This window comes from Myotis myotis, unplaced genomic scaffold, assembly GCF_014108235.1.
Source record: "Myotis myotis isolate mMyoMyo1 unplaced genomic scaffold, mMyoMyo1.p scaffold_m19_p_17, whole genome shotgun sequence".
Lineage (NCBI taxonomy): Eukaryota > Metazoa > Chordata > Mammalia > Chiroptera > Vespertilionidae > Myotis > Myotis myotis.
In genome coordinates, this window is record NW_023416321.1 from 3,104,754 (window position 1) to 3,128,394 (window position 23,641).

The 23,641-nt window shown below is 46.5% G+C and overlaps 2 protein-coding genes and 1 non-coding gene across 15 annotated transcripts in view; 1 reads left to right on the top strand and 2 right to left on the bottom strand.

Moving 5' to 3' along the window:
* The window catches only part of GGA3 (golgi associated, gamma adaptin ear containing, ARF binding protein 3), a 32,892-nt gene extending 14,989 nt beyond the window's left edge, over positions 1–17,903 (top strand). For 10 of the 13 annotated variants that reach the window (XM_036338932.1, XM_036338933.1, XM_036338936.1 and 7 more), the window contains one exon: positions 4,845–5,219. In XM_036338932.1, the coding sequence (XP_036194825.1) occupies positions 4,845–4,973 (129 nt within the window). In that variant the 3' untranslated portion in view covers positions 4,974–5,219. Of the gene's footprint in view, positions 1–2,575; positions 2,702–4,844; positions 5,220–7,220; positions 8,527–17,762 lie in introns of those variants that run through there. The other 3 variants (XM_036338941.1, XM_036338939.1, XM_036338940.1) reach the window with 3 other exon arrangements.
* On the bottom strand, positions 114–22,710 carry NUP85 (nucleoporin 85). Its single transcript, XM_036338949.1, has 19 exons — positions 22,563–22,710; positions 20,913–21,006; positions 19,757–19,919; positions 18,775–18,845; positions 17,934–17,977; positions 15,916–15,985; positions 13,891–14,012; positions 10,446–10,580; positions 10,220–10,342; positions 9,881–10,012; positions 9,543–9,649; positions 4,434–4,517; positions 4,218–4,283; positions 3,887–4,038; positions 2,610–2,727; positions 2,406–2,506; positions 1,115–1,266; positions 660–761; positions 114–305 (listed from the first exon to the last, which is right to left on the bottom strand). The coding sequence occupies exons 1-19, from the start codon at positions 22,593–22,595 to the stop codon at positions 204–206; spliced, it is 1,971 nt and encodes a 656-aa protein (XP_036194842.1). The 5' UTR covers positions 22,596–22,710; the 3' UTR covers positions 114–203.
* LOC118672547 lies at positions 10,787–10,919 on the bottom strand. Its single transcript, XR_004973111.1, has one exon. It is a non-coding gene; the product is annotated as a small nucleolar RNA SNORA5 (small nucleolar RNA).
* Positions 22,711–23,641: the final 931 nt, after the last annotated feature.

A 23,641-nucleotide genomic window follows, 5' to 3' on the forward strand; every position in this document is an offset into this window, starting at 1 on the left:
AGACAAGTCACTTCCACGTCAAAAAAACACAATAAGCATTTTCTTAACTCTTATGCATCAGGTTCACAGGGGATGTAGATAAACTCCCTGGCTGAACTCTATAACAACTTGCCTTATTTTTGCAAAAGAAAACATTTATTCTTTAAAAAATGTATATACATTGCCACACACAGATACCATGCGGGAACAGCTCTCAGCCGGCCTCAGGAACCTTCCAGTGAGCCTTCTTTTATAATTGCCCGAGCCAGATTTCGTGCGAGAGAAAGCCTCAGCATTTCCACCTTGGTGGTCTCTATGTCATCATCCTAAGGGCAAAGAGAGCCAGCATGAGGCACAGCAGGAAGTGATCCTTGAAAGCTCCCATGGGCTCTACCCAAAAGCAGACAGAGGTCACTTGGCATTCAGCAAGAGCTTCCAGCAAGTCTCAATGCAAGAGCTGAAGGCACAGGACCACCACAACTGATTTGACAGCAAAGAACAGATCAGAACTAGAATCACCCCATTTTTTCCTAAAAGAAGTTAGTGTGTCATGGTTACAGTTTATGAGGCACGGGAGTTTGTAAGGGGCCAGTGTTTGTGGAAGGAGGTGGGGGGAGACAGAGATACAGGGAGCCTTTTTTCATCTCTATTGTGAAACCAACCCAGGAAGCTAAAATGACCTGGAGTTGCTGGGCATCAGGTTCTCCATGCACCGGTCGTCGTGAGGCCAAGTCCTCCAGACATCTCAGCAGCTCGTATGTTTGCTCTGCTGAGAAAATCACCTAGGAGAGAGAAGCTGCTTCTAGCTGAGGCCTACTGATTTGGGCCTTAGCCCAAGTTCAGAGATGGTCTTCTTTGCATGCCCTTGGAGAGGGGTTCTTTGTATATGCAGCCCTGGGAGGGAAAAGCACCTCTATTCTCACTCGCAGCCCTAGGATGGGCATGGTCAGCAGGCAACGGCCTCATTTTAAATCAAGTCGTTTTTCTTGGGTGGACATTAGACTTCCAGAGTGGGTGCTATTGGGGAGACCTATCAGGGAGATGACGTATGTTTGCGCATCTGCACCAGTGACAGAGGAAGCATTGTCAAGGACTACAAAACGGAGCAGAAAAGCATTGGGGGCTCAACCTGTACCTGTTTCTGTTCCAAAAGGGGTAGGGCATCTGTTAGGAGTGTCATCCAGAAAGACCGAGGGGCGATCTGAGAAGTCATCAGTGACAGGAGAAGAGAAGCTGCATCAACAAAACGCTTGTCCCCATATAATCGGTGGAATTCACGATACTTTCCTATTGAAAAAAGAGCACTAGGTCACCTCTGGCCCTAAACAAGAGAAGGCAGACGCCAGACCAGCCATTCCATAGAGCAGGGACATTCTTCAAAGCTGTATCCAAGTTCAGGCACTAACGAGACCACATACTTTGAAGAGACTCAAACCAGCCAAACTTCGGAGAATGTAAGCATTAAAATAAACAAGAGTTACAGGTTCTAACAGACTGAACAAAAATAACCCAGGAGTCCATTACTTGAGGTAATAAAAGACTAAAAGCAGGGATGAAGGGAAAGCCTTCCATACACTGGGATGCCAACTAAAACAAACAATGAGAGGCAGAAAATCAAAGAGGGTGGAAAGTTCAATGAGGAACAAGACATTTAATTCCTGCCCTGACTAGTTTGGCTCAGTGGATAGAGCGTTGGCCTGCGGACTGAAGGGTCCCAGGTTCGATTCCGGTCAAGGCCATGTACCTTGGTTGCAGGCACATCCCCAGTGGGGGGTGTGCAGGAGGCAGCTGATCGATGTTTCTCTCTCATCAATGTTTCTGACTTTCTATCCCTCTCTGTAAAAAAATCAATAGAAAATATTTTTTTTAAAAAAGACATTTAATTCCGAAGTATCCCTCCCCAAATTATTAAATCAAAGGGAAAGTCAGTGCTGCATGGAGAAACAGCTGGTGGATGCCACTTTAAGTGATCAGAGTGAAATCCAACAAGGGGACATAGCACAACACATCACCTCGGCAGCATTCCTGCCCCGAACACATACATCTAAATCTGATCACAAGGAAACATCAGATAAACCCAAATTGAGGACATTCTACAAGAGAGCTGAACTGACTCTTCAAATGTCAAAGTTAAGAAGCACCAAGAAAAGTAGAGGCACTTAAACTAGTGAATTTGGGTAAAGTGTATATGAGAGTTCCTCATTCCTTACACTACTTTCACAACTCTTCTCTAAGTATGACATTACTGGAAAATAAAATATTACCAAAAAATATACTTTGCAAAGTCTGGCACACAGGGTTCTATGTGGTTTGGAGTTTGGGCTTAACAGAAAGGAAACACTGGAGAAATCTTGAGCAGAACGTCCAACCTTCACAAGTGTCCATCTGTGACAACTGTCTAAGGGACAGCGCCCCAGGAGACTCACCCAAGAATGTCAGTCGGTCACTGAGCATCATGGCCGGCCCCAGGTTGTCAATGAGATCCAGATCAGAAAAGCAGCCTCGCTCACAGTAATCCCTGAGGAACCTGCAAGGCCAGACCCGGAGATCAGAAAAGCAGTCCCAGGCCCACCTCCTCAGCCTCCGCATTTCCCAGACAGTTCCCCGAAGCTGATGCTGGTTGAACCCACCTGTCCGACACCAGCGTGGCAAAGGCAGCATCTTTGGCGCGAATGCTCCACGAGAGGGCGGAACCCAGACGATTGTTGCGGACAGCTTTCATAGCTAAGATCTTACAAATGCTGCGAACTTTGCAGGCAAAAAGGGAAAAGGTGAGTCCTTCATCCTACGAATCATTCCTAAACCCTGCTGGGAAAGGACCAGCCCTCTCACCTCCTCTCGGCCTTCCAGTCTCCCCCACAGGCCCCAAATGCAGCTTGGTTGGCAGAACGGGTTATAAATTGCCTCCTAGTGTTAATAGTATGACCCACCCTGACAGGATCGGCTTTGTGAGCTGATTTGATGTCAGGGGTAGCAATAAGGTATTTCTTGCTCCCCCCAGATCAACTCTTCCAATATGGTTCCAGGTGCCAAAAATCCCATCATCCCTTGGGTCCTGAATGCCCCATGCTTTCAGTCATGAACACACAAGTGCCTCAGGGAAGAATAACTTAGGCTTTTATCACGCAACAATGAGAAGGGGCAAACTTCATTTCCTCCCTGTTCTTTCCAAACCACCTCTGGTCCTGCTTCCCCAGAGCCAGCCTTATCTAGCAACAGCAACTCACTCGGGACAGGCAAACCCAAAGCTGACCCAGCCCTGACCTCTTGGAGTAAGCATGAGGGAAGTGGGTGAGTAATGTTTTTAAAAAGGCAAGTGCTCATCTGGATGTTGTGCCTCATTGACTGAGTGCCAACCTATGAACCAGGTGGTCATGGCTCAATTTCCAGTAGGGGGCGTGCAAAAGGCAGCCCATCAATAATTCTCATCACTGATGTTTCTCTCTCTCCCTCTCCCTCCCTCTCTGAAATCAATAAAAATAATTTTTAAAAAGAAATAAGTACCCTAACCGGTTTGGCTCGGTGGATAGAGCGTTGGCCTGCAGACTGAGGGGTCCCGGGTTCGATTCCGGTCAAGGGCATGTACCTTGGTTGCAGGCAAATCCCTAGTATGTGGTGTGCAGGAGGCAGCTGATCAATGTTTCTCTCCCATCGATGTTTCTAACTCTCTATCCCTCTCCCTTCCTCTCTGTAAAAAATCAATAAAATATATATTTTTAAAAAGAAGTAAAATAAAAAGGCAACGTGCTGGATTGCTTCTAGGTCCCAAAGAATCCCTAGCTCGTGGTCCCGCCCCAGTCATGTTCCTGTGTTCGGTTTCCTTTTTTGGCAGCCGCTTCCTGACCTCTCTCCAGTCTAGGTAGCATGGTATGAACAGAGGCCCATGCCGAGGGGAGGGCCAACTCACCTTGCTCAGTCATCTGCCGCTGCTCACAAATCCGAAGCACCTTGAGGGCTTTCTGCTCGGTGCTCAGAGGGATGCGCTCAATGTGCAGCTCCAAGGAAACTCGGCCCAGCTCAGGGCAGTAGTCAAAGTAATCCACCCCCAGCTGCCACAGGCTGCAAAGGTCCAAGGAGGACAGACATGAGGGCCTGTCTAGGTGCTGCCGTGGAGCTCTGGGATTGGCCCCCAAGATGGCTCATCTCTAGACCACGATAGCCTTCAGGGAACACAGTCCAAGTTCCAATGCACCCGCATGCTGAAGAGCACCCTGCTGTCATCCCGTGGGGCCTCCTACCTGTGATGAGAAAACAGCCCCGAGGCATATTCTAGCAGGAGGAACTCTCTCATGTTGGATCCAAAACTGGAATAAAACATATGATGAGACCAAGACTCCTGGTCTGCTCCATTCAGAGCCCCCTTCTGCAGCCCAACATTCCTTCTAGGCATTCAGCTCACCCCTCGAGAGCCTGGGAGGTGGGGGGAAAAGGGTGGGCGTGCCATGCACACTTACTAGAGGTTGTGGGACTGGAGGAGTTTGCAGTGATCCAGCAAATCGGTCAGGTGGGCCACAAACCACCAGTTGCTTAGGGCGATGCTGTAGGTTCAGACACCAAGGCAAGAAGGAAAGTCAGGGTGAGAAGCCATGGCCCACATGAGTGGGATATGAGCAGGAACCCCACATTTGCTTTGCTGAAAAAGGATGGGAGGGCCCTGTCACCGTGGCTGTGGTTGATCCTTGACCTATGAATCAGGAGGTCATAGTTCGATACCCAATCAGGGCACATGCCCAGGTTGTGGGCTCCATCCCCAGCAGGGGGTGTGCAGGAGGCAGCCAATCAGTGATTCTCTCATCATTGATGTTTCTATCTCCCTCTCCCTTCCTCTCTGAAATCAATTAAAAAAAATTTTTTTTTTTAAAAAGGGTGGGACAGTAATGAGAGTGCAGAGTGAGAAGTTTCTCTGTTACATGGGGACTGACGAGGGACCACCAAAATGTCACACAATGAGATATAATCCAGGGATCCAATCAGATGCAGAAAATGAGGACTGAGACTAATGAACAAAAAAAGGACTAAAAGATTGGTGGTTTCTGATGCTCAATGAAACACGGAATTCAGAGGAATATCTTCATTTGCATCTGGATGTGATGTTCCGCACTGTAAAGCTGTTGATGAGTGTACTTTGTGAAGACAACTATATACATGTGATTTCATTTTTAAAACCATCTTGTGTTTAAGTATCTATTAATACTTTGTATAAAGTTATTTTTTGCTCAATTACATGATTTATAATTTTATTGTGTATGTGATTTTACAATGAAGGTTAAAAGTCATTCTCCAGCCCTGGCTGGTTTGGCTCAGTGGATAGAGCATCGGCCCATGAACTGAAGGGTCCCGGGTTCAATTCTTGTCAAAGGTACATGCCTGGGTTGCGGGCTTGATCCCCAGTAGGAGGCATGCAGAAGGCAGCCAATCAATTATTCTCACTCATCGTTTATGTTTCTATCTCCCTCTCCCTTCCTCTCTGAAATCAATAAAAACGTATTTTTTAAAAAGAAAAGTCATTCTCCAAACCACACTTTTTTTTTTTTTAATATATTTTATTTTTTTTTTACAGAGAGGAAGGGAGAGGGAGAGGAATACAGAGTTAGAAACATCGATGAGAGAGAAACATCGATTCAGCTGCCTCTTGCACACCCCCTACTGGGGATGTGCCCGCAACCCAGGTACATGCTCTTGACCGGAATCGAACCTGAGACCCTTCAGTCCGCAGGCCGATGCTCTATCCGCTGAGCCAAACCGGTTAGGGCTAAACCACACTTTTTAAAAAAATATATTTTATTGGTTTTTTACAGAGAGGAAGGGAGAGGTATAGAGAGTTAGAAACATCGATGAGAGAGAAACATTGATCAGCTGCCTCCTGCACACTCCCCACTGGGTATGTGCCCGCAACCAAGGTACATGCCTCCGACCGGAACCGAACCTGGGACCCTTGAGTCCGCAGGCCGACGCTCTATCCACTGAGCCAAACTGGTTAGGGCATCCAAACCACACTTTAATCAAAATCTAGAATCATCTGGGACCACTGTTAAAAATGAACGTTTCTAGAGCCCTCTAAAGCACTTAGAGGAGACAACTAGCAATATCAGCACCTGTTTGTAAACTCTGCAGGGTCATTTTGTAGCGAGCACACGAATGCGCTTACTGTCAGTGTGTATGCGTGACTCTGAGTTATATTTTTCATTTGTTACTTGGTGTAGGCCTTTCTGTATTTTGTAGGTAATACTTGGCTATTTTTTAAATCGGGAGAGAGAAAAGAAACTTTAATGGTTGCTTTCTATAATGCAAAATCAACCCAAGTAAAGTGAACGGAGCACACTATTAAGGCAGATGCAGTTTCCCAAGTGTAATCATTCATTAATTCGAACAGTATGGACTTTGGTGAAAGGCTTTGGATCCAAATACCAAGAGTGCCCCTTGTGAGCTGGCAGGGTGACCTTACCAGGGTTCACTTTCCACATCTGTAACATAAGCATGAAATAACAGCACCTATCTCAAAGGTTTGATGCAAAATAAGTGAAATAGCCCATAAAAACTCTCAGCCTAATAAATGTTAACTATTATCACCACTTTACACACAGATGACTGTATTGGCCTTAGGACTGATCTACCAGCCTTGCCATTCTCCGTACTCTAGATTGCTCGTTCTCAAATATAAATTTCATGGCACTGCCCTGCCAAAAATACCTAGTGGCCCCTATTATGATAAAATCAAAAATACTGGGAATAGTAAAATTGGTCCTTGATAATCTCACTTCTCTCCTACCCGTCATTATGTCAACTCACCTCTCACCTTAGCCTTTTGGCTTGAAGGCATTTACAGTCCCTTAAGCAGGTAACAGTCCTATTTCTTTCCTTTGAAGGAAGACCTGTTTGTTTCCTTTTAGTTCAACTCCTGCAGAGGGCTTTCAGGGCACCAGGAGGCTGCCATCTTGCCCAGTTCCCTGCTTCCTTTTGCTGGAGAGAAAGGAACTGGCTTTTAAGGGAAGCTGCAGGCCACAGGGGAGGAAATGAGCCCTGGAAGGATTCCTGCCTTCTTTCATCTATGGGGGTAACAGGCAAACTCGTGGCCCTTCAGCAGGGGCCTCCGCAAGCCTTTATGCTCTACTTCAGGATCACTAGCTCTTTCTGCCCCTTCGCATCTGGCATAGTTGACACCTGGGGGGAAGCAGGTGCCTGTAGAAACCTCCCTTCTAGTGCCTTTAGAAAGGACTCCCCTCCTCTCATTGCTTTCCCAGGGTCGTCCTGAACCCAGCTGACATCACACCCACAGCAGCAAGGCTTCCTTACCACCAGCCCACTGGCCCAACTCCAGACTGATGCTCTCGGCTCCCCTGGGAACTAAGCTTGGGTCTAACCAGTACAAACCATGAGAAATCAACTGCTTGCAAGACCCCAAGTCCAACTCTCCCTGTCCAGGAGGGAAAATTTCTAAAACTCTGCTACTCTCTGAAGACACTGCAGCCCTTCTCCCAATTCCTGGGATGAGGTCCCAAGACTTGCTTTTTCGCGCCTCTTTCAAAATGGGGTAAGAAGTAGCTTCCTGATCAAAAAAACCCAAGCTCCAAGATTCACAGCTCACAGAACCACCTCAGATCCTCCTGCTTGCCAGGGCAGAGGTGCCCAGACTGAGGGCTTGTGAGCCTGTTCTTTCTTTCCCTGGTGTAACTGGCATGCAGGTGATGCCTTCTAAGCCATTTATAAGAGCCAGCCCTCTTGACTGGCACTTCTCTTTTTCTCCTACTGTCACCAAAAGAACAGGATGCTTTCCCTTTTACTGTCTTTCCTCCTTGTTCTGCTCAAATCTATTTTGTTCCTAAAAATGCAGCCGTGGCTATGCAGGAAGCGCCGGTGGGAAATAACCCGCCGCTCTGACAGGCAGCACGTTTAGGAATGCCCATTGTTCCCAATCAGAGGCCAGGCCACACAGTAACGTGTGTGCCTTTCTAGGTCATTCTCACTGACTCCTCCACTCAGATGCCCCACACCTGCCATCAGCCAAACTCTGTCTTCCTCCAGCTCCAACTAAAGTCTCTATATTTTACAGGTCTTTAAAAAACATACTGACACAAAACCCATTTCTCCAAATCTAGCATCATTTTCTTGAAGCCTTGGCTTTCTTTTGCCCAAAACAGGAAGAGCATGTAGCCGGAGGGGACCCTTCCCAGTGCCCCGATCTACTAGGATCCACCCAGGCGAAGAGTGAACCTGGTGCTTGAGGAAGGCCGTGTGCTGCCGTGCCCACTTTCTCCCTCTGGGAGTCTTTGATGCAACAACCACCTGTCCAGGCTGCCCAGAAGGGAGGGTAAATGCTTCCTGACGTACTTCCTATACATGGATTTCTGGAAAGCTTTACCTCCGACTCATTATGCATAAGACTCCCTTTCCTATCTCGCTGAACGTTGATCACAATGATGAGATACCCTTCAGGGGAGAGGACTGATGTAGAATACCTGCTCTGGCCCTAGCCAGTTTGGCTTAGTGGATAGAGCGTCGGCCTGCAGAATGAAAGGTCCTGGGTTCGATTCTTGTCAAGGGCACATGCCTGGGTTGCGGGTTTGATCCCCAGTAGGGGTGTGCAGAAGGCAGCCAATCAATGATTCTCTCTCATCATTGATGTTTCTCTCTCTCCCTCTCCCTTCCTCTCTGAAATCAGTAAGAATATATTTTAAAAAAGAAAAAAAGAAGCCCTGACCGGTTTGGCTCAGCGGATAGAGCGTCGGCCTGCGGACTGAAAGGTCCCGGGTTCGATTCCGGTCAAGGGCATGTACCCTGGTTTCGGGCACATCCCCAGTGGGGGGTGTGCAGGAGACAGCTGATCGATGTTTCTCTCTCATCGATGTTTCTAATTCTATCCCTCTCCCTTCCTCTCTGTAAAAAATCAATAAAATATTAAAAAAGAAAAAGGAAAAGAACACCTGCTCTGAACAGACCCAGCCAGGAGCGCCATGGTGTGGGAGCCTTAGCTCATTAGAGAGACTGTTGAGAACTGTCGTCCTTTAAGGTGGCTACATGTCTAAGGTTCCGAGTAATAGACTGGCTTTTTCTGGTTTGTAAGTATCAAAGTAATTTCCTGCCATGTTATTTTAAGTGAACATCCCTGAAATGGAAACTGTTATAAACATGTTCCTCAAGCCTCAGAGGCCTCCACGCTTGTCCATGGAGAAGCCATTATCCACCTACACGTGGCTGGAGAGGGAAGCAGGTAAAGACATCAGCAAGGAGGAGCAGGACAGCCCTGACTGGTTTGGCTCAGTGGATAGAGCGTCGGCCTGCGGGCGGAAGGGTCCCAGGTTCGATTCTGGTCAAGGGCATGTACCTTGGTTGTGGGCACATCCCCAGTGGCGGATGTGCAGGAGGCAGCTAATCAATGTTTCTAACTCTCTGTCCCTCTCCCTTCCTCTCTGTAAAAAATCAATAAAATATATATTTAAAAAAAAAAAAAAGCAGGACATTCTAGAAAAGGAGGGCAGTGACAGCTGCACAACATTGTGAATGTACTTACTGCCACTGAACCCACCTAAAGACGGTTAGAATGCCGGTGGCACAGCGGGTCCTACCTGCACTCCTTGATCACTTGGTGGATGTCAAACTCGAAGGCCGCCATCAGGATGTTATCCAGGGGCTCTGGGTTGCTCTCACCTCCCAGAAACAGGTCAAGGCTGGACTGTGGGAAGGTGGTGACCCAGTCAATCCCCGGACGGAAGCAGAGACTCTAGGGGGCTGGCAGGGCTACTGTGCAGGGAACCCTGATGGGCCCTTTAACAGGGCCAAAGGAAAGCCCCTTGCAGTTCTCCAGGAAGGTCCAACGCAGAGGCCACACACTGAAAATGACCGAGCAGGGAGCAGAGCCCCAGGACCCCACCTCCCCAACCCACCCCATGGAGCTCAGACTCACCTGGGCATAGAAATGCAGATCAATGGGCTTGACTGTGGGATGGGAGTACAAGAGCCGGGTCACTAGGAAATGATACCAGTTACTCAGCAGCTCCTTCTGCTCCAACAAGGCAGCTTCGTCTCCCAACATGATCTGAGGAGAAAGACGTTTCCCCTCAGCTCCAGGGGAGCTCTCTGTAACTCCTGAGCTCAGCGAGCGCACCTGGTCTGAATGCCCTCTCCTTCCTCGGAGAATGGATAGCCCTGGCCAGGTAGGACCAAGTTTCTGCCAGCACTGGGCTGGCCGCCACAAGCCTTAAGCGAAGACATCTTGGACCCGCCCTGGATTTGTTTCCCACACCTTGCAGAGAGACTCCAGGTGAGGACTGGAGACGAACGTGCCATCCTGGAGGTGCCGCTCACATTCCTCATGCCAGTGCTGCCACTTGAGCTCGAGCTCTGTTAGGGTCTGCGTGTTACCAGGCTAAGGGAGAGAGGCAGTGAGACACCATCACCACATGAACCCCTTGTGCTTAACGAATGAACCCACCCTCCATGACCCTCAGAGCAGGGCTGCCCCCACGTACGCTGAGAACGGGCATTGTCCTCATCAGATCCCCCAGGATTCGGCACATGCCTGCAGAGGTGGGGCTGGCATCGGCTTCCTTGGAGAGCATCTGCCGGGCCTCGTCCAGCCTGCCTTGCAGCACCAAGATGGTCACCTGGGGGACACCCAAGAACATGAGCATTCATGGGAGGCCCAGAAGCCCTCCCCAGAGTCCACACTCTGGCTTCCTAGCCTTGGGGAAGTGTGACGGCTCCTTCCCTCCAGAAGTAATCGAGCTCATCCAGTCTTATGGCTTTAATCTGAACCATGCTTCCCACCTCCCCCCCACCACCACCACCCCAGCCTCCAGGTCTAGGAGCTTGGTGTCTGTAGCCAAATTTATCCCTGAGGCCCAGCAGAGGGGACCAGGGCCCATGTGCCACAGTGTTTCTATGGCAGCCTTCTGGACCAATGCCTGCCATGGGGGGCAGGCACCGAATTTGACACGGCTGCAGGTGAACCATGCTTTTGAAACTGACAGTGTAGACCTAGCTGGTTTGGCTCAGTGGATAGAGCATCAGCCTGCGGACTGAAGGGTCCCGGGTTCAATTCCGGTCAAGGGCATGTACCTCGGTTGCAGGCTCAATCCCCAGTAGGGGGCGTGCAGGAGACAGCCGATCAATGATTCTCTATCATCATTGATGCTTCTATCTCTCTCTCGCTCCCTCTCCTTTCCTCTCTAAAGTCAATAAAAATATTTTAAAAAAAGAAAAAAAAGAAACTGACAGTGTAACCCATTACAGTTTAAACAATAAATGAAACAAAAAATATCAGCAGTATCAAATAAATCATTGGTTCATAAAGGTTTCAGTTCAAATACACATACGTATATACATATACGTACACTTGATGTAAGTGCAGTCAATCCTCTTTATTCAGAGTCCATATCTGTAAATTTGCCTACTTGCTAAAATTTATCTGTAACCCCCAAATCAATCCTCGAGGTGCCATCACCATCACTTGCGGATACGTGCAGAGCAGCAACCACTCTGAGTCACTGGGTGCGCACATTTGCAGCTGAGCGAACAAGGTAGCGCTTTGCCTTCTAGTATCAGCTCTCACACTAAACAAGTGTCTTTCTCACAATCTATTTAGTGCCAAGATTGTTTGCATTTTTATGCTTTTTGTTGGGCCCCCAAGCACAGTGCTAAATTGCTATGCAGGGTCCCTAAGTGCAAAGAAGGGTGTGATGTGCCCCAAACATGATAGATAAGCTTCGTACAGGCACGAAGTGCTGTACAGTGCTGCTGGCGTGAGTTCAATGTCAATGAGTCAACAACACAATTTAAATAAGGTGCCTTTAAACAAACATAAGAGGACTATATAGTGATCAGCTGACAAAACGTTTGTGACCAGAGGGTCTGTATTTCCCCTAGAAGCAGTGGTCCAGGCACCTTTATAGACCTATCACGAATAATGAAAATCAACAGTATACGCACACAAGCATACATGTATAAGTCAATTTTTTTTTTTTACTAGATGTCATGTTAAAAAAAAAAAAAGCCAAGGACATATATATGCTGACAAGTCCCCAATTTTTCTCTCTAGCCTGGCCTTCCTTCTCTGAATTCCAGACTCACATCTCCTACCGCCCAGTCAGTGTCTCCACTTGGCTCTCACAGGCATCATAACATGCTTACAAAAGCACCCAGTCACCTCCAACTCATGAACCTGATCTTCCCAAATTCTTCTACTCTCACACACCCACATTCAGTCCATTAGCAAGCCCCACCACTTGTCTTTAAACTGCATCCAGACCCTAATCACTTCTCACCAGCTCCTGTGCTCAGCTCCTGCGCTTGTCCAAGTCACCCCCGTCTTTGCCTGGTGCAGTACCATGCCCTCCACTCTGGTCTCTCTGTGCTCTGGCCTCACTCTCCTCAGGAGAGCAGCCGGAAGAGCCTTCCAAAGCCTAAGTCAGGGCATGGCGCTCCTTCGCTCAACTTTCCAACATCCCCCTGACCCCACCTGACCCAGGAATAAAACAGAAGCTCTTTACTGTATCTATCAACTAATTTATACCCAATCACGCCCTTTAACTAATTTAATCATAACAGCCCTATGGGTAAGTGTTGTTACCTCTACAGTACAGATGAAAAACTGAAGGCTGTGAAGGGACTCACTCGTGACCTAACAGCTAGGAAGAGGCAGAGCCGGAATGCTAACCGGGCAGTGTGGCACCACGGAGCACGGTTCCTCTCTGTTAGTTATTCCCGCTCTGAAAGCTAACATCCTTAGGACAGCCCAGCGGGTCCTCTACGACCTGGCCTTGTCCTTGACCCCCCAACTCTCCCTCTTGCTCCCGGCTCACTGGTCTCCTTGCCGTCCTCGTCCCACTCTGCCTCACGGACGCAGCATTTACAGGCCCCGCTGTTGGGAATGCCCTTCCTCCCTTCATCTGCACAGCTCCCCTCCTCAGCTCCTTCTGACTCCCTCTCCCACTCGCAATTCCCTGCTTGCTTTATGTCTCTCCAAAGCCGTCACTATTAGACATGGTACATGCTTTACTTGTTTCTCTATTTCCTACTCCTGTGCAGGAAATGTCTCCGCAAGGGCAGAAATCTTTGCTTTCTTTGGTCATGCTTATGCCTTGCAAAGAGTAGCCCTCAATGAAATCTCAGTGAATGAATGAATCAGATTAAAAATCTGGACCCAATACTTCCTGAGTGAAGGCTCTCCCCTTAGCTGTACTGATGTCCTGGACCAAAGGCCCCAAAATAGCCTCAAAGACAACAAGTCTTGACCTGAATTCCAGATTTTATAAATTTAATCAACTTTCCATTATTCGGGTCAACTAGCAACCCCCTCCTTCGTCCCTCCCAATTGGGTCACAGGTCAGTAGAGGTGAGTGGAAAAAGTATTGCTCTCACATACATACACATGCACATCCCGGGCACACATGATGACTTACAAACTGATCATCCAAAATGACTCTGGGATCATCAATCTTTTTGTTTTTAATAGCTTTATTGAGTTATAACTTACACACTATAAATACTCACCTATTTAAGTATATAATTCGTTTTAGTAAGTTTGCAGAGTTGGGCACCATCATAATCATTTTAGAACATTTCTATCCCCTCAAAACAACCCCTCAAGTTCATTTACATCAACACCCAACCCCCAACCCCAAGCATCGGTTTTGTATTCACGTCTTCTCTCCCTTAGGTGCCTAAAGAAACCAAATTTCCCTTCTCACTGGAAAGTCTACAAAGCATTACTTTTTTAACATGATAACTTAGTTCTAAACTTTCCAGTGGAGCAGGGAAGAAAGGATCTAAGGGTGTTTCCATAATTACAGACAGGAAGAGCCAGGCCAAGTATAGGCAGGCTCAGTAAGCAACCCTCAGGCCTGCCTGCCAGCACTGGGGAAAACAGGACTTGAGGTGGGTGAAGGGGAGGCCCAGCTTGCACAAGGTCCTTACCAAGTTCCAGAAGTTCTCATGTTTGCTTGGGTTCTCGCTGCCCAGAACATCTGCCAACACACTGTCCACCTCGCACACGTGCAGTCGGACCCAGTCGAGGAGGAGGAGGAGGAGCGGGCCGGCTGCGGGGAGAGACTCTCGTCACACATTCATGTGCGGCAAATTCCACTTTCTCATCGTACAGAGAATGTAGGGCAGACGAGCTTTGTAGAAAAGGGGTATCCCTCTTAAATGAGTATATACGTGTGGTCCTGAATAAAGGACTGGACTAGCAAATGGGCTTTTATGGAATACGTCCTGTGTCAGGCAGCAACAGCTTTCACTGAATCCTAGAAAGGGTTGAACAGCCTGGCGGGTGTGGCTCAGTGGTTGAGCTTCGACCTATAAACCAGGAGGTCAGGGTTCGATTCTTGGTCAGGGCACATGCCTGGGTTGCAGGCTTGATCCCCAGTGTGGGGCATGCAGGAGGCAGCCAATCAATGACCCTCTCTCTCCTCACTGATGTTTCTATCTTTCTGTCCCTCTCCCTTCCTCTCTAAATCAATAAAAATATATTTAAAAAACAAAAAAAGAAAGGGTTGAATACAAGGCCCAGACCTCACCACCAACACCACTCTCACCCCAGCCTCCAGACTCTTCATGACTAGTCAATACTCAATGGCTATGTAAGTAGCAGCCATTTAGGAACTGGTACTGATTAGGTGCTACATTTGCAACAATAAAAACATTTTTGACAGCCCTAGCCTGTTTGGTTTAGTGAATAGAATGTTGAACAATGGACTGAAGGGTCCTGGGTTCAATTTTGGTCAAGGGCACGTATCTTGGTTGCAAGTTCCCCGGCCCTAGTTGAGGTGTGTGCAGGAGGCAACCAATCAATGTCTCTCTCTCACATCGATGTTTCTCTCTCTCTCTTTCCTCTCTCTCTAAAAATCAATGGAAAAATATCCTCAGATGAGGATTAACTCACATACACACACAAAATCTACTGCAGAGAGGCATACCAACAAGAAATTGTATTTTTCAGTTCCTTAGCAGATGAATAAACAGCTAAGACTGCAAAGAGATTATTAACACTTATTCCTGGATAAGAGCAAACATAGACCCTTAAAAGAATACAAAAAAGGCCTGTAGTGCCCTGACCGGTGTGGCTCAGTGGATAGAGCATCGGCCTGTGGACTGAACGGTCCCAGATTCGATTCCGGTCAAGGGCATGTGCCTTGGCTGTGGGCACATCCCCAGTGGGGGGTGTGCAGGAGGCAGCTGATCGATGTTTCTCTCTCATCGATGTTTCTGGCTCTCTGTCCCTCTCCCTTCCTCTCTGTAAAAAATCAATAAAATATGTTTAAAAATAAAAAAGGCCTGTAGCAATCCCACATCAGCCCACTCACTCCAGGACACTGTACTGACCACAATTTAATTCAAGACCAACAGACTAATTCAAAGTGGACAGTTAACACACAGAGTTTTCCCTATCCCAATCATTAGCAACAGAACTCAAAGTGACTTTGCCTCCCACAGCCTAACCTTTCCGCAAATCCCTAAAACTTTCTTTTCCATTTCCTTTTTTAAAAAAAACAAAAAAACAAAAAACAAAAATAAATCTGTCTCACATTTCTGGAGGCTAGAAGTCTGACATCCAGCTGTTGGCAGGTTCGTTCCTTCTCAAGCTGTGAGGAAGCCACTGTGCCTCTCCCCCAGCTTCTCCTAAAACTTTCTGAAGCTGGACCATCCAGGACACAAATATCGATGACCACCCCTTTCACACACTAGTTTACTGTCTGTTTTCTTGGTATTTGTCCAGGGTCATCCGCCTAACACTTTAGGTTTCTGGGAGGCAATCTGTCTGATTCTTTCTGCAGAACCTGACAAAGCGGCAGGCTTCTCTGGCTGCCATTAATGCTCGCTGATGGGTGTGCTGATGAAAAGAGCATCCTAGGCAACAAAGCACCCATCACGACACAGAGGAAAGACAAAGAGGACGGGCCGGGGACAGCTCTGATGCTGACAGAAAGAGTCCATGCTCACCTGGGGCAACTTCAATGAAGAGAATCTCACAAAGGTTCCAAATGAGCTCCATGGCAGACAGGATGGAGACCTGAGGGAGAAATGGAGACACGATTTTGACTGAAAACATTCCCAGGATTTACTCTTGGAACACAGGAACCAAGCCGGGCTTGAACCACATGATGGTCAACGTTCACTGAGTACTCCTATGGCAGGGTTTCCCAAACAGTGAGAATTTTAGAAGATGGGATGCAAACTAACGTGTGTTTTTTTAATGGCTGTGGTCTTAGTTTAACGTACATTAGAAAAAAACAGCTGCCCTGGCTGATATGGCTAAGTTGGTTGAGTATCGTCCCAGGAACCACAAAGTTGCCAGTTGGATTCTGTCGGGCACATGCCCAGATTGAAGGTTTGGTCCCCAGCCAGGGCACTTAAGGGAGGCAACCAATTGATGTTTCTTTCTTGCAGCGATGTTTGTCTGTCTCTGTCTCTCTCCTCCCTTCCTCTTTCTCTAAAACCAACAAAAATATATTTAATAACTAGCTCATCACACCCATGATCTTGATGATATGATTTAGAAAGAGGCTTTATTTGAGTAATAAAGGAGAGATGATTTTTAGAAAAATATTCAGTAATATTATGAGAAATATAAAGATAAAGCAAAAATTATAAAGTTGATATTCAAGGGAATGGAGTTTAGAAAATAGTCTACGAAAGGCCAAACCCAATATAAGACCCCAAAATAAACTTGCCCTTAGAAATATACATTCTTCCCTTTTCCACCACCCTTCTATGCACAAACACAGAATAGCTTATTTGTAAGGGGAAATAAATGCTTTCTGACTTGAGAAACAATGCATCATTCCCTATAAATGACTGAGTTTGAATAGCATCAAGATTCTGCCATAGGCCCTAACCGGTTTGGCTAGGTGGATTGAGCGTCAGCCTACAGACTCAAGGGTCCCAGTTTCGATTCCGGTCAAGGGCATGTACCTTGGTTGCGGGCACATCCTCAGTAGAGGGTGTGCAGGAGGCAGCTGATCAGTGTTTCTCTCTCATCGATGTATCTAACTCTCTATCCCTCTCTGTAAAAAATCAATAAAATATATTAAAAAAAAAAAAAAGATTCTGCCATAGACTTTCCCTTAGTAAACTTCTTTCGTTTGGTTTTGTTAATCCTCATCTGAGGATATTTTTCCATTGATTCTTACAGAGAGTGGAAGTGAGGGGGAGAGACAGAGAGAAAAACATCGATGTGAGAGAGACACATCATTTGGTTGCCTCCCACATGAGCTCCAATGAGGGCCAGGGATCGAGCCTGCAACCAAGGTACATGACCTTAACTAGAAATGAACCGGGGACCCTTCAGTCTGCAAGCCGAAACTCTATCCACTAAGCTAAACCCGCTAGGGCAATAAACTCTTGATGTGAAAAAAAACACACGATTCTGCCATAAACTATAGCACAAGGAATGCCGTCACTAATATTGTACTAACTGTAGGGTACCAGATGGGCACTAGACTTATTTGGGGGATCACTTCGTAAATTATAAGTCTAACCACCTGAAACTAATATAAAATAATCCTGAACGTGAACTGTAATTGAGAAATAAAAATATTTTTTAAAAGAGTCTACCAAAGAAAGAGAATTCTTTAAGTCCTCATCCAGTTCCAACTAAAGGATGAGAACTTGCAGCCCAGTAAATGCTGGTTTCATGAGTTGAGTACAGTTTATGAGACCAAGCAGTGGCTCCAAAAGCTCAGCTCTCTACCCTCAGGTGACACAATGTGGTGAGGATTTATATTTCCCCTAAGAAGTGAAAACTCAACAAGTATTTATCAAGCACATCCTTTGTTTCAATATGCTAGGCCTTGAAGGGGCACTAGAAGTTGAAAAAGATCCTTACCACCCCAAGGAGATGCCTGTCTACCTGGAAAGAACAGAGGGCTGCAAAAAAGAGTGATTGCAAAGCCACTCCAGGTGGGCGCCGAGGACACAGGAAGACATAACAGTGCCAACAACAAAGGCAGTGCCCTTACCTGGCTGCTGAACTGGCGACTGCTGGCTGGATCTTTAGCAGCAACTAATAAAACGTAAAACATTTTAAGTGAGCAATGGAACTTTCAGTCGCATTGTTGTAACTTCACATACCAGGTTCTGTAGCTTGTGCCTGTTTCTTCTAATGACCACCATTTTCACTATAGATTTTTTTTTTAATGCTTCATATCTTTTTGTTGTACATCAATGATTCTCAAACCAAGACCCTGAAGTTAGAAGTGGCACATTTAACTGCGACACAGCAAACACTGAGCCCACCATGTTATACAGGACTAGCTGACATCCAGAAGTCACGTGGCTCTCGTGGTTATGGTGACTTTAAATCACCAAGGTCAAAGAACTGGGGATGAAATTTTTAAAAATCCTTAATTAAGCCCAGCTGGTGTAGCTCAGTGGCTGAGCATCAACCTATGAATCAGGAGGTCAATGTTTGATTTCTGGTCAGGGCACATGCCCAGGTTACGGGCTCCAGTTGCAGGAGGCAGCTAATCTATGATTCTCTCTCATCACTGATGTTTCTATCTCTCTCTCTCCCTCTCCCTTCCTCTCTGAAATCAATTAAAATATAAAAAAAAAGAAAGAAAACATTGCTTAAATCTATTTTTTTTTTTAAATCCTTAATCTGGCCCTTTAGGCTTCCTTGTACCTGTCAACTTTGTACATTCTAACTTGAAAAACATACTCAAGATGATTGACAAAAAATTAAGATAGAAAAGTGAGAGTTTTGAACTGGAATGTCAATCAGCTTTTACCTTGTAGTATTTATATCCAGATAAATACTTTAATTACTATCACATACACACACACACATAAAATCCTTACTTGCTGCCTGGTGCATTTCCTCCATGCACGCTCTTATGACTGATCGGTAGTTTTTACTCACTCGAACCAATCTACAAAAAATGAAATGACATCCAAGATGAGTCTGGAACCTTTGTGGTAACAGAAAGATAGAATAGGTGACAGGAGCTTGCTGAAAGAGCCAAGTTGAAGGAGCTCTTAATGGCCAAAGAGGGAACAAGTTGAACAATAAAAGAAGTAAAATACAATACAATACATGGAATAAAGTAAGTATCCATGATTCCATACTGATATTGTTGCAGATGAGCGCCAATGATGGACACTAAAATCAGTGGTTGAAAATTTGAGAAGATTTGCATAGTCTTAAAGTTTCTCTCCCAAATACTTATTAGTTACCAAGGGAAAGACTATAACTTTATAGTGAAGAAACTGCATTAACCAAGTGATCAAGGTCAACCTCACCAGTAATAATAAAACATCAACATCATGAACCCCATGTACTGAGAACACATCATACATGTGGCATTCTTGCTAAAAATCATTGATGCAGTTAACTTATGAACCACAGCTCAAACAATCCTAGTTTATAAATAGTACAATAGTTTTCTAGTCTTTTACCAAAAAAATACCTTAACAGTAATTCTTTACAAACAAAACAAAATTTATTTTTGTATTAATTTCAAAATCTTCCAATAGTGTGACCTCTTTCAGTGACTCTCAGGTGCTTATTTGATCTAAATTTTCTTCTTTGGAGAGTAAATGAGTAGGAATATAAACAAAGAAACCTTATCAAGCCAGCAAGTCAATCAACACCATTTGCACATTCCCTGTAAGACACTTCCACTGCTGACCACTTACAATGCATAGCGCAGAACTGGAACAGAACCAGGAGCCCCTCATTTCTCCAGGAGGGCCATCCACCATGCAAAAGGTCAAGAATGCATCTCATTTGGCTGTTCACAATTTAGTTGTGCACTGCAGCACCTATTAGCAGCCTACTCACTGAGCTTTCCTGGATTTTCCAGTCAATTCTTCTTCAATTCTCTGGAGGCCCACAAAGATTCCATGGGATTCATTGAAGAGTTTTCTCAAGATGTGAGAGTAAACATCTACATCTTTCCGGACGATATGGATAAAAGGGCAGCTTGGCACCGTCTCTGATTTTCCTAAAACAAGATTAAAAAAAATTTTTTTAACATCTATCAGCATCATAGAAGAACCCACTATAATTTTTTTTACTATCTAATTACAAAAGCTTCAACTTTCAGCCACTAATTTCATTTATTAAAAATTATATAAATGACCACTTACCAAGTATCCACACAAGAATTTCTAAAAATAAATGCTTATTCTCTGACTTTACACCTCAGCTCACTAACATAGTTAGAAACTACCTTTCACCTCCATCAATCAAACTCTACTGAAAAAAGTAAATCACTTAATATTAGCCTATTTTGTAAAACTCAGTAAGATGCCTGGCCAGCGTGGCTCAGTGATTGAGCATCGACCTAGGAACCAGGAGGTTCTGGTCCGATTCCCGTTCGGGGCGCATGCCCAGGTTGTGGGCTCGATCCCTGATGTGGTGCGTGCAGAAGGCAGCCGATCAATGATTCTCTTTCATCATTGATGTTTCTATCTCTCTCTCCCTCTCTGAAATCAATAAAAATATAAAAGAAAATAAAAAGAAAAGAGATTCTCTAAAAAAGAAGAGAAAAGCCCTGGCCAGTGTGGTTCAGTTGGTTGGGTGTCGTCCCTGTTGCTGTTTCAATTCCAGATCAGGGCACATGCCTGGGTTCGGCTGGCTCCCCAGTAGGTGGTGTGCAGGGAGCAGCCAACTGCTGTTCCTATCTCACATCCATGTTTCTCTCGCTTCCTCCCCTTCATCTCTCTAAAAGTCAATTTTAAAGAAAAGAAGCTCTTCTCTAACACATGGAAGAATATTGTTACTTTTTCCCCCCCCTGGACTGAACATCTGCCAGGTCTCATAAATCAATGAAACTCTTAAACAGCTAAAGTTTTAAAAATAAAAAAATGGTGTAAAATAAGTTCAACTGTATCATGTCTCAACTAGTCAAATCTGAGCGAATAAAGGAGAAAAAAGCAACAACAACTAAATGTGCCCAGATAGATCATCTGTAAGAAAAAATAATAGTAAGTACCTTTTTTGTTGAAGGCGGTCTCACACACCAGCATCTCCCCTGGACCCCAGTCAAAACACATTTGCTTCTTCTTGGAATTCACTCCTGGAATCAACTAGTAAAGAAAAAAAAATAAGGCACAGAAACTGTTATTAAAGGCTTTGCTTCCAACTGATTTGCAAGGACAATCCTCGAAGTAGGTGGTCATGAAAGTTAAGTGCTAATCCATGTAGACAGCTGAATGTGGCTGAGATCAGCCCAGTCTATTCGACCCTGAATAAGCAAGTGAGCGTTGTTTGGGCACCTCAACCCAGCCTGCATTTCTCAACTGCTGATAAAAAGGAAAGCTACACCCTAATCAATTATTATAAGTTAGTAATCTGCAGTTTGGGGGGGGGGGGTTGTTTAAAAAATAAAAAGGGGCCCTAACCGGTGTGGCTCAGTGGATAGAGCGTCAGCCTGCGGACTCAAGGGTCCCAGGTTCGATTCCGGTCAAGGGCCTGTGCCTTGGTTGCGGGCACATCCCCAGTGGGGATTGTGCAGGAGGCAGCTGATCAATGTTTCTCTCTCACCGATGTATCTAACCCTTTATCCCTCTCCCTTCCTCTCTGTAAAAAATCAATAAGATATTTTTTTAAAATAAGTAAATAAAAAGGAACTGAACTATTACTCACTAAAAGGACACCCCCCCCAACCACACAGCTTCTATGCCATCTCTCTGAAACAGGTTAACTGCTACTAAGATCTCATGCCTTGCTTTGCCCAGTTCGCTTTGAAGTTAGTAAAATAAAAAAAATAAAAAGGGGCCCTAACCGGTTTGACTCAGTGGATAGCTTTTTTAGCCCTATTTTCAATTTTTTGTTTTGTCAGATATCGCTTTGCAGTCTGATGGCTTTCGCTGAAAACGGTAGGCATCTCTACTTTCTAAAAAGCAAAAACACAGGGTCAGGCAACCTGCAGTTAATGGGGTTTACAGGTTACCTAGGTTACCGAGAGCGAGAGGTGGAGACCAAGCTGTAATGGGCAGAGAGACGTGCCCTGGTCCCGCGGCCCGAGGCTGCGGGAACTTTCATGTGAAAAATGAGGCGATGAGAGGAGTGCTCTCCAGGCTGGGGGGGCGGTAGGTAGGAGCGGCAGGTATTCGTGTCTAAAACATCACCGATCAGCAACACTGGGCATCTTCTCTTGAGAGTTCAGATAAAATTGAGAGCAACAGAGCAATACAAAGAAGTAATCCCCCGAGAGAATGAATATGGTTAGTAAACCCTGGACAAGCACAAGCCAAAATCACGGCGCTGCGATGTGAAGCTTAGTTCGACTGGAAGGAAAAAACACACCAATCCCTCTGCCAGGTCCGAGCGCGCTCAGGGAGCCTTGGCCCGATGGGAAAAGCGAGGGAAGCAGGAAGGCGGGAAGGCAGGGGAGCGAGGGACGGGGTGCGGCCTGCGGGGCCAGGTAGTCCGAGTACACGGAGCAGCAGAAACCCAGAGCCACGGCGACCCCAACGCGACCACCTAGCGAATGTGACTCCGGACAGCGGCCACTGAGCTGAAGGAAGGGGAGGGGCGCCTCGCGGGCGGCGTTGAGGGAGAGACAAGCCTGCAGTGGCTGGCGAAGCAGACTCAACCCTTGGTCCGCGCGGGCAAGCAAGACCCTTCGGGGCGCCCTTACAGTGACTATCGGCTCGCCATCGAGCTCCTCCATGGCGCCGCACCTCAGCTGCCTGCAACTCGCGGGGCCGCCAAAGCTCGCGGCTCGGGCCTCCCGCTCGGAGCCGGCTGCGACAGAGGACCCCGCCCAGGCTCCTCTCGCACTGCCTGCAGGTCCAAGTCCCCAGCGCTGCAGGGGTCCCTCCCGTCGGCGACGACCATCCCTCTGTGGCACGCTACACGATTCCTTCCTTTCTGGCCTCGACAACAATTCAGGGAAAACAGCGCCAGGGGCCGTCTGTCCTCGGAGTAACCCTCCCGCCTGGTCAGGCGCCGCCGCGGACAGCCCCGCGCCCGTCCGGGAGAAGGCCCCCGGAGAAGGCGGGAGCGGTGGCGGTGCTTTCGCGCGTGCGCGGGCTGGCCGACCTGGGGCTGGAGCTGGGCCTGCCCCGCGCTCGAGCGAGCCCATGGCTTCTCCCCCTTCTGGCTTTTCTTGGCCCTCGGTGGTTTGCAGGTTAGCGTCGTCGCGGCCGCTTCTCCGAGCGGTGTCCAGGGCAAGGGAGCCCCTTCCCGGGGACCCGTCAGCCCATCGGGCTCCTGAAGGAAGGCAAGCGCTGCCAGCTCCCACCCCAAAACGCTCAAGAAGCAAAGCAGACGAAATTGATGCCGTTGGAACTACTGTGAAATCGAGACAGCTGAGCTTGCTTAGATTAAGCACAAATACTGGTTTGTGAGGAAAAAAAACAATCAGGGCATACTGGGTCTTGTTAATGGAAAACTCAAAAGTGCTCCATTAACTTAAAGGAGTTTCTAATGTAAATGCCATATTTACAAATACAAGGAAGAGAATAGTACGGGCTCCAAATTCCCGAATAAGCTAGTTTTTTTAACCAACTGAAGGAAATTCGGAATTTTAAAGTAAGCCTTAGGAAACAGTGCCTGAAAATGTAGCAGCTTTCTTTTATTCAAGAAAATTTTTGACTTGAAAACGACAAATTTTCAGTATTTTAGCTGGGCAAACGGTTCTTTCCCTGAGATTGCTCTGAACGACCTGCTTGAATTGGTGGAAATGAGATGACTTGGAGCGATCTGGAAAATCTC

What these genes read in the sequence shown, in the direction of transcription:
- NUP85 (XM_036338949.1), bottom strand. Translation starts at nt 22,595, where the DNA reads ATGGAGGAGCTCGATGGCGAGCCGATAGTCACT. An exon ending in ATGGCGAGCCGATAGTCACT is followed by an intron (nt 21,007 to 22,562) that starts GTAAGGGCGCCC and finishes TTTCTTTACTAG; the next exon opens with TTGATTCCAGGAGTGAATTC. An exon ending in GACCGCCTTCAACAAAAAAG is followed by an intron (nt 19,920 to 20,912) that starts GTACTTACTATT and finishes ATCTTGTTTTAG; the next exon opens with GAAAATCAGAGACGGTGCCA.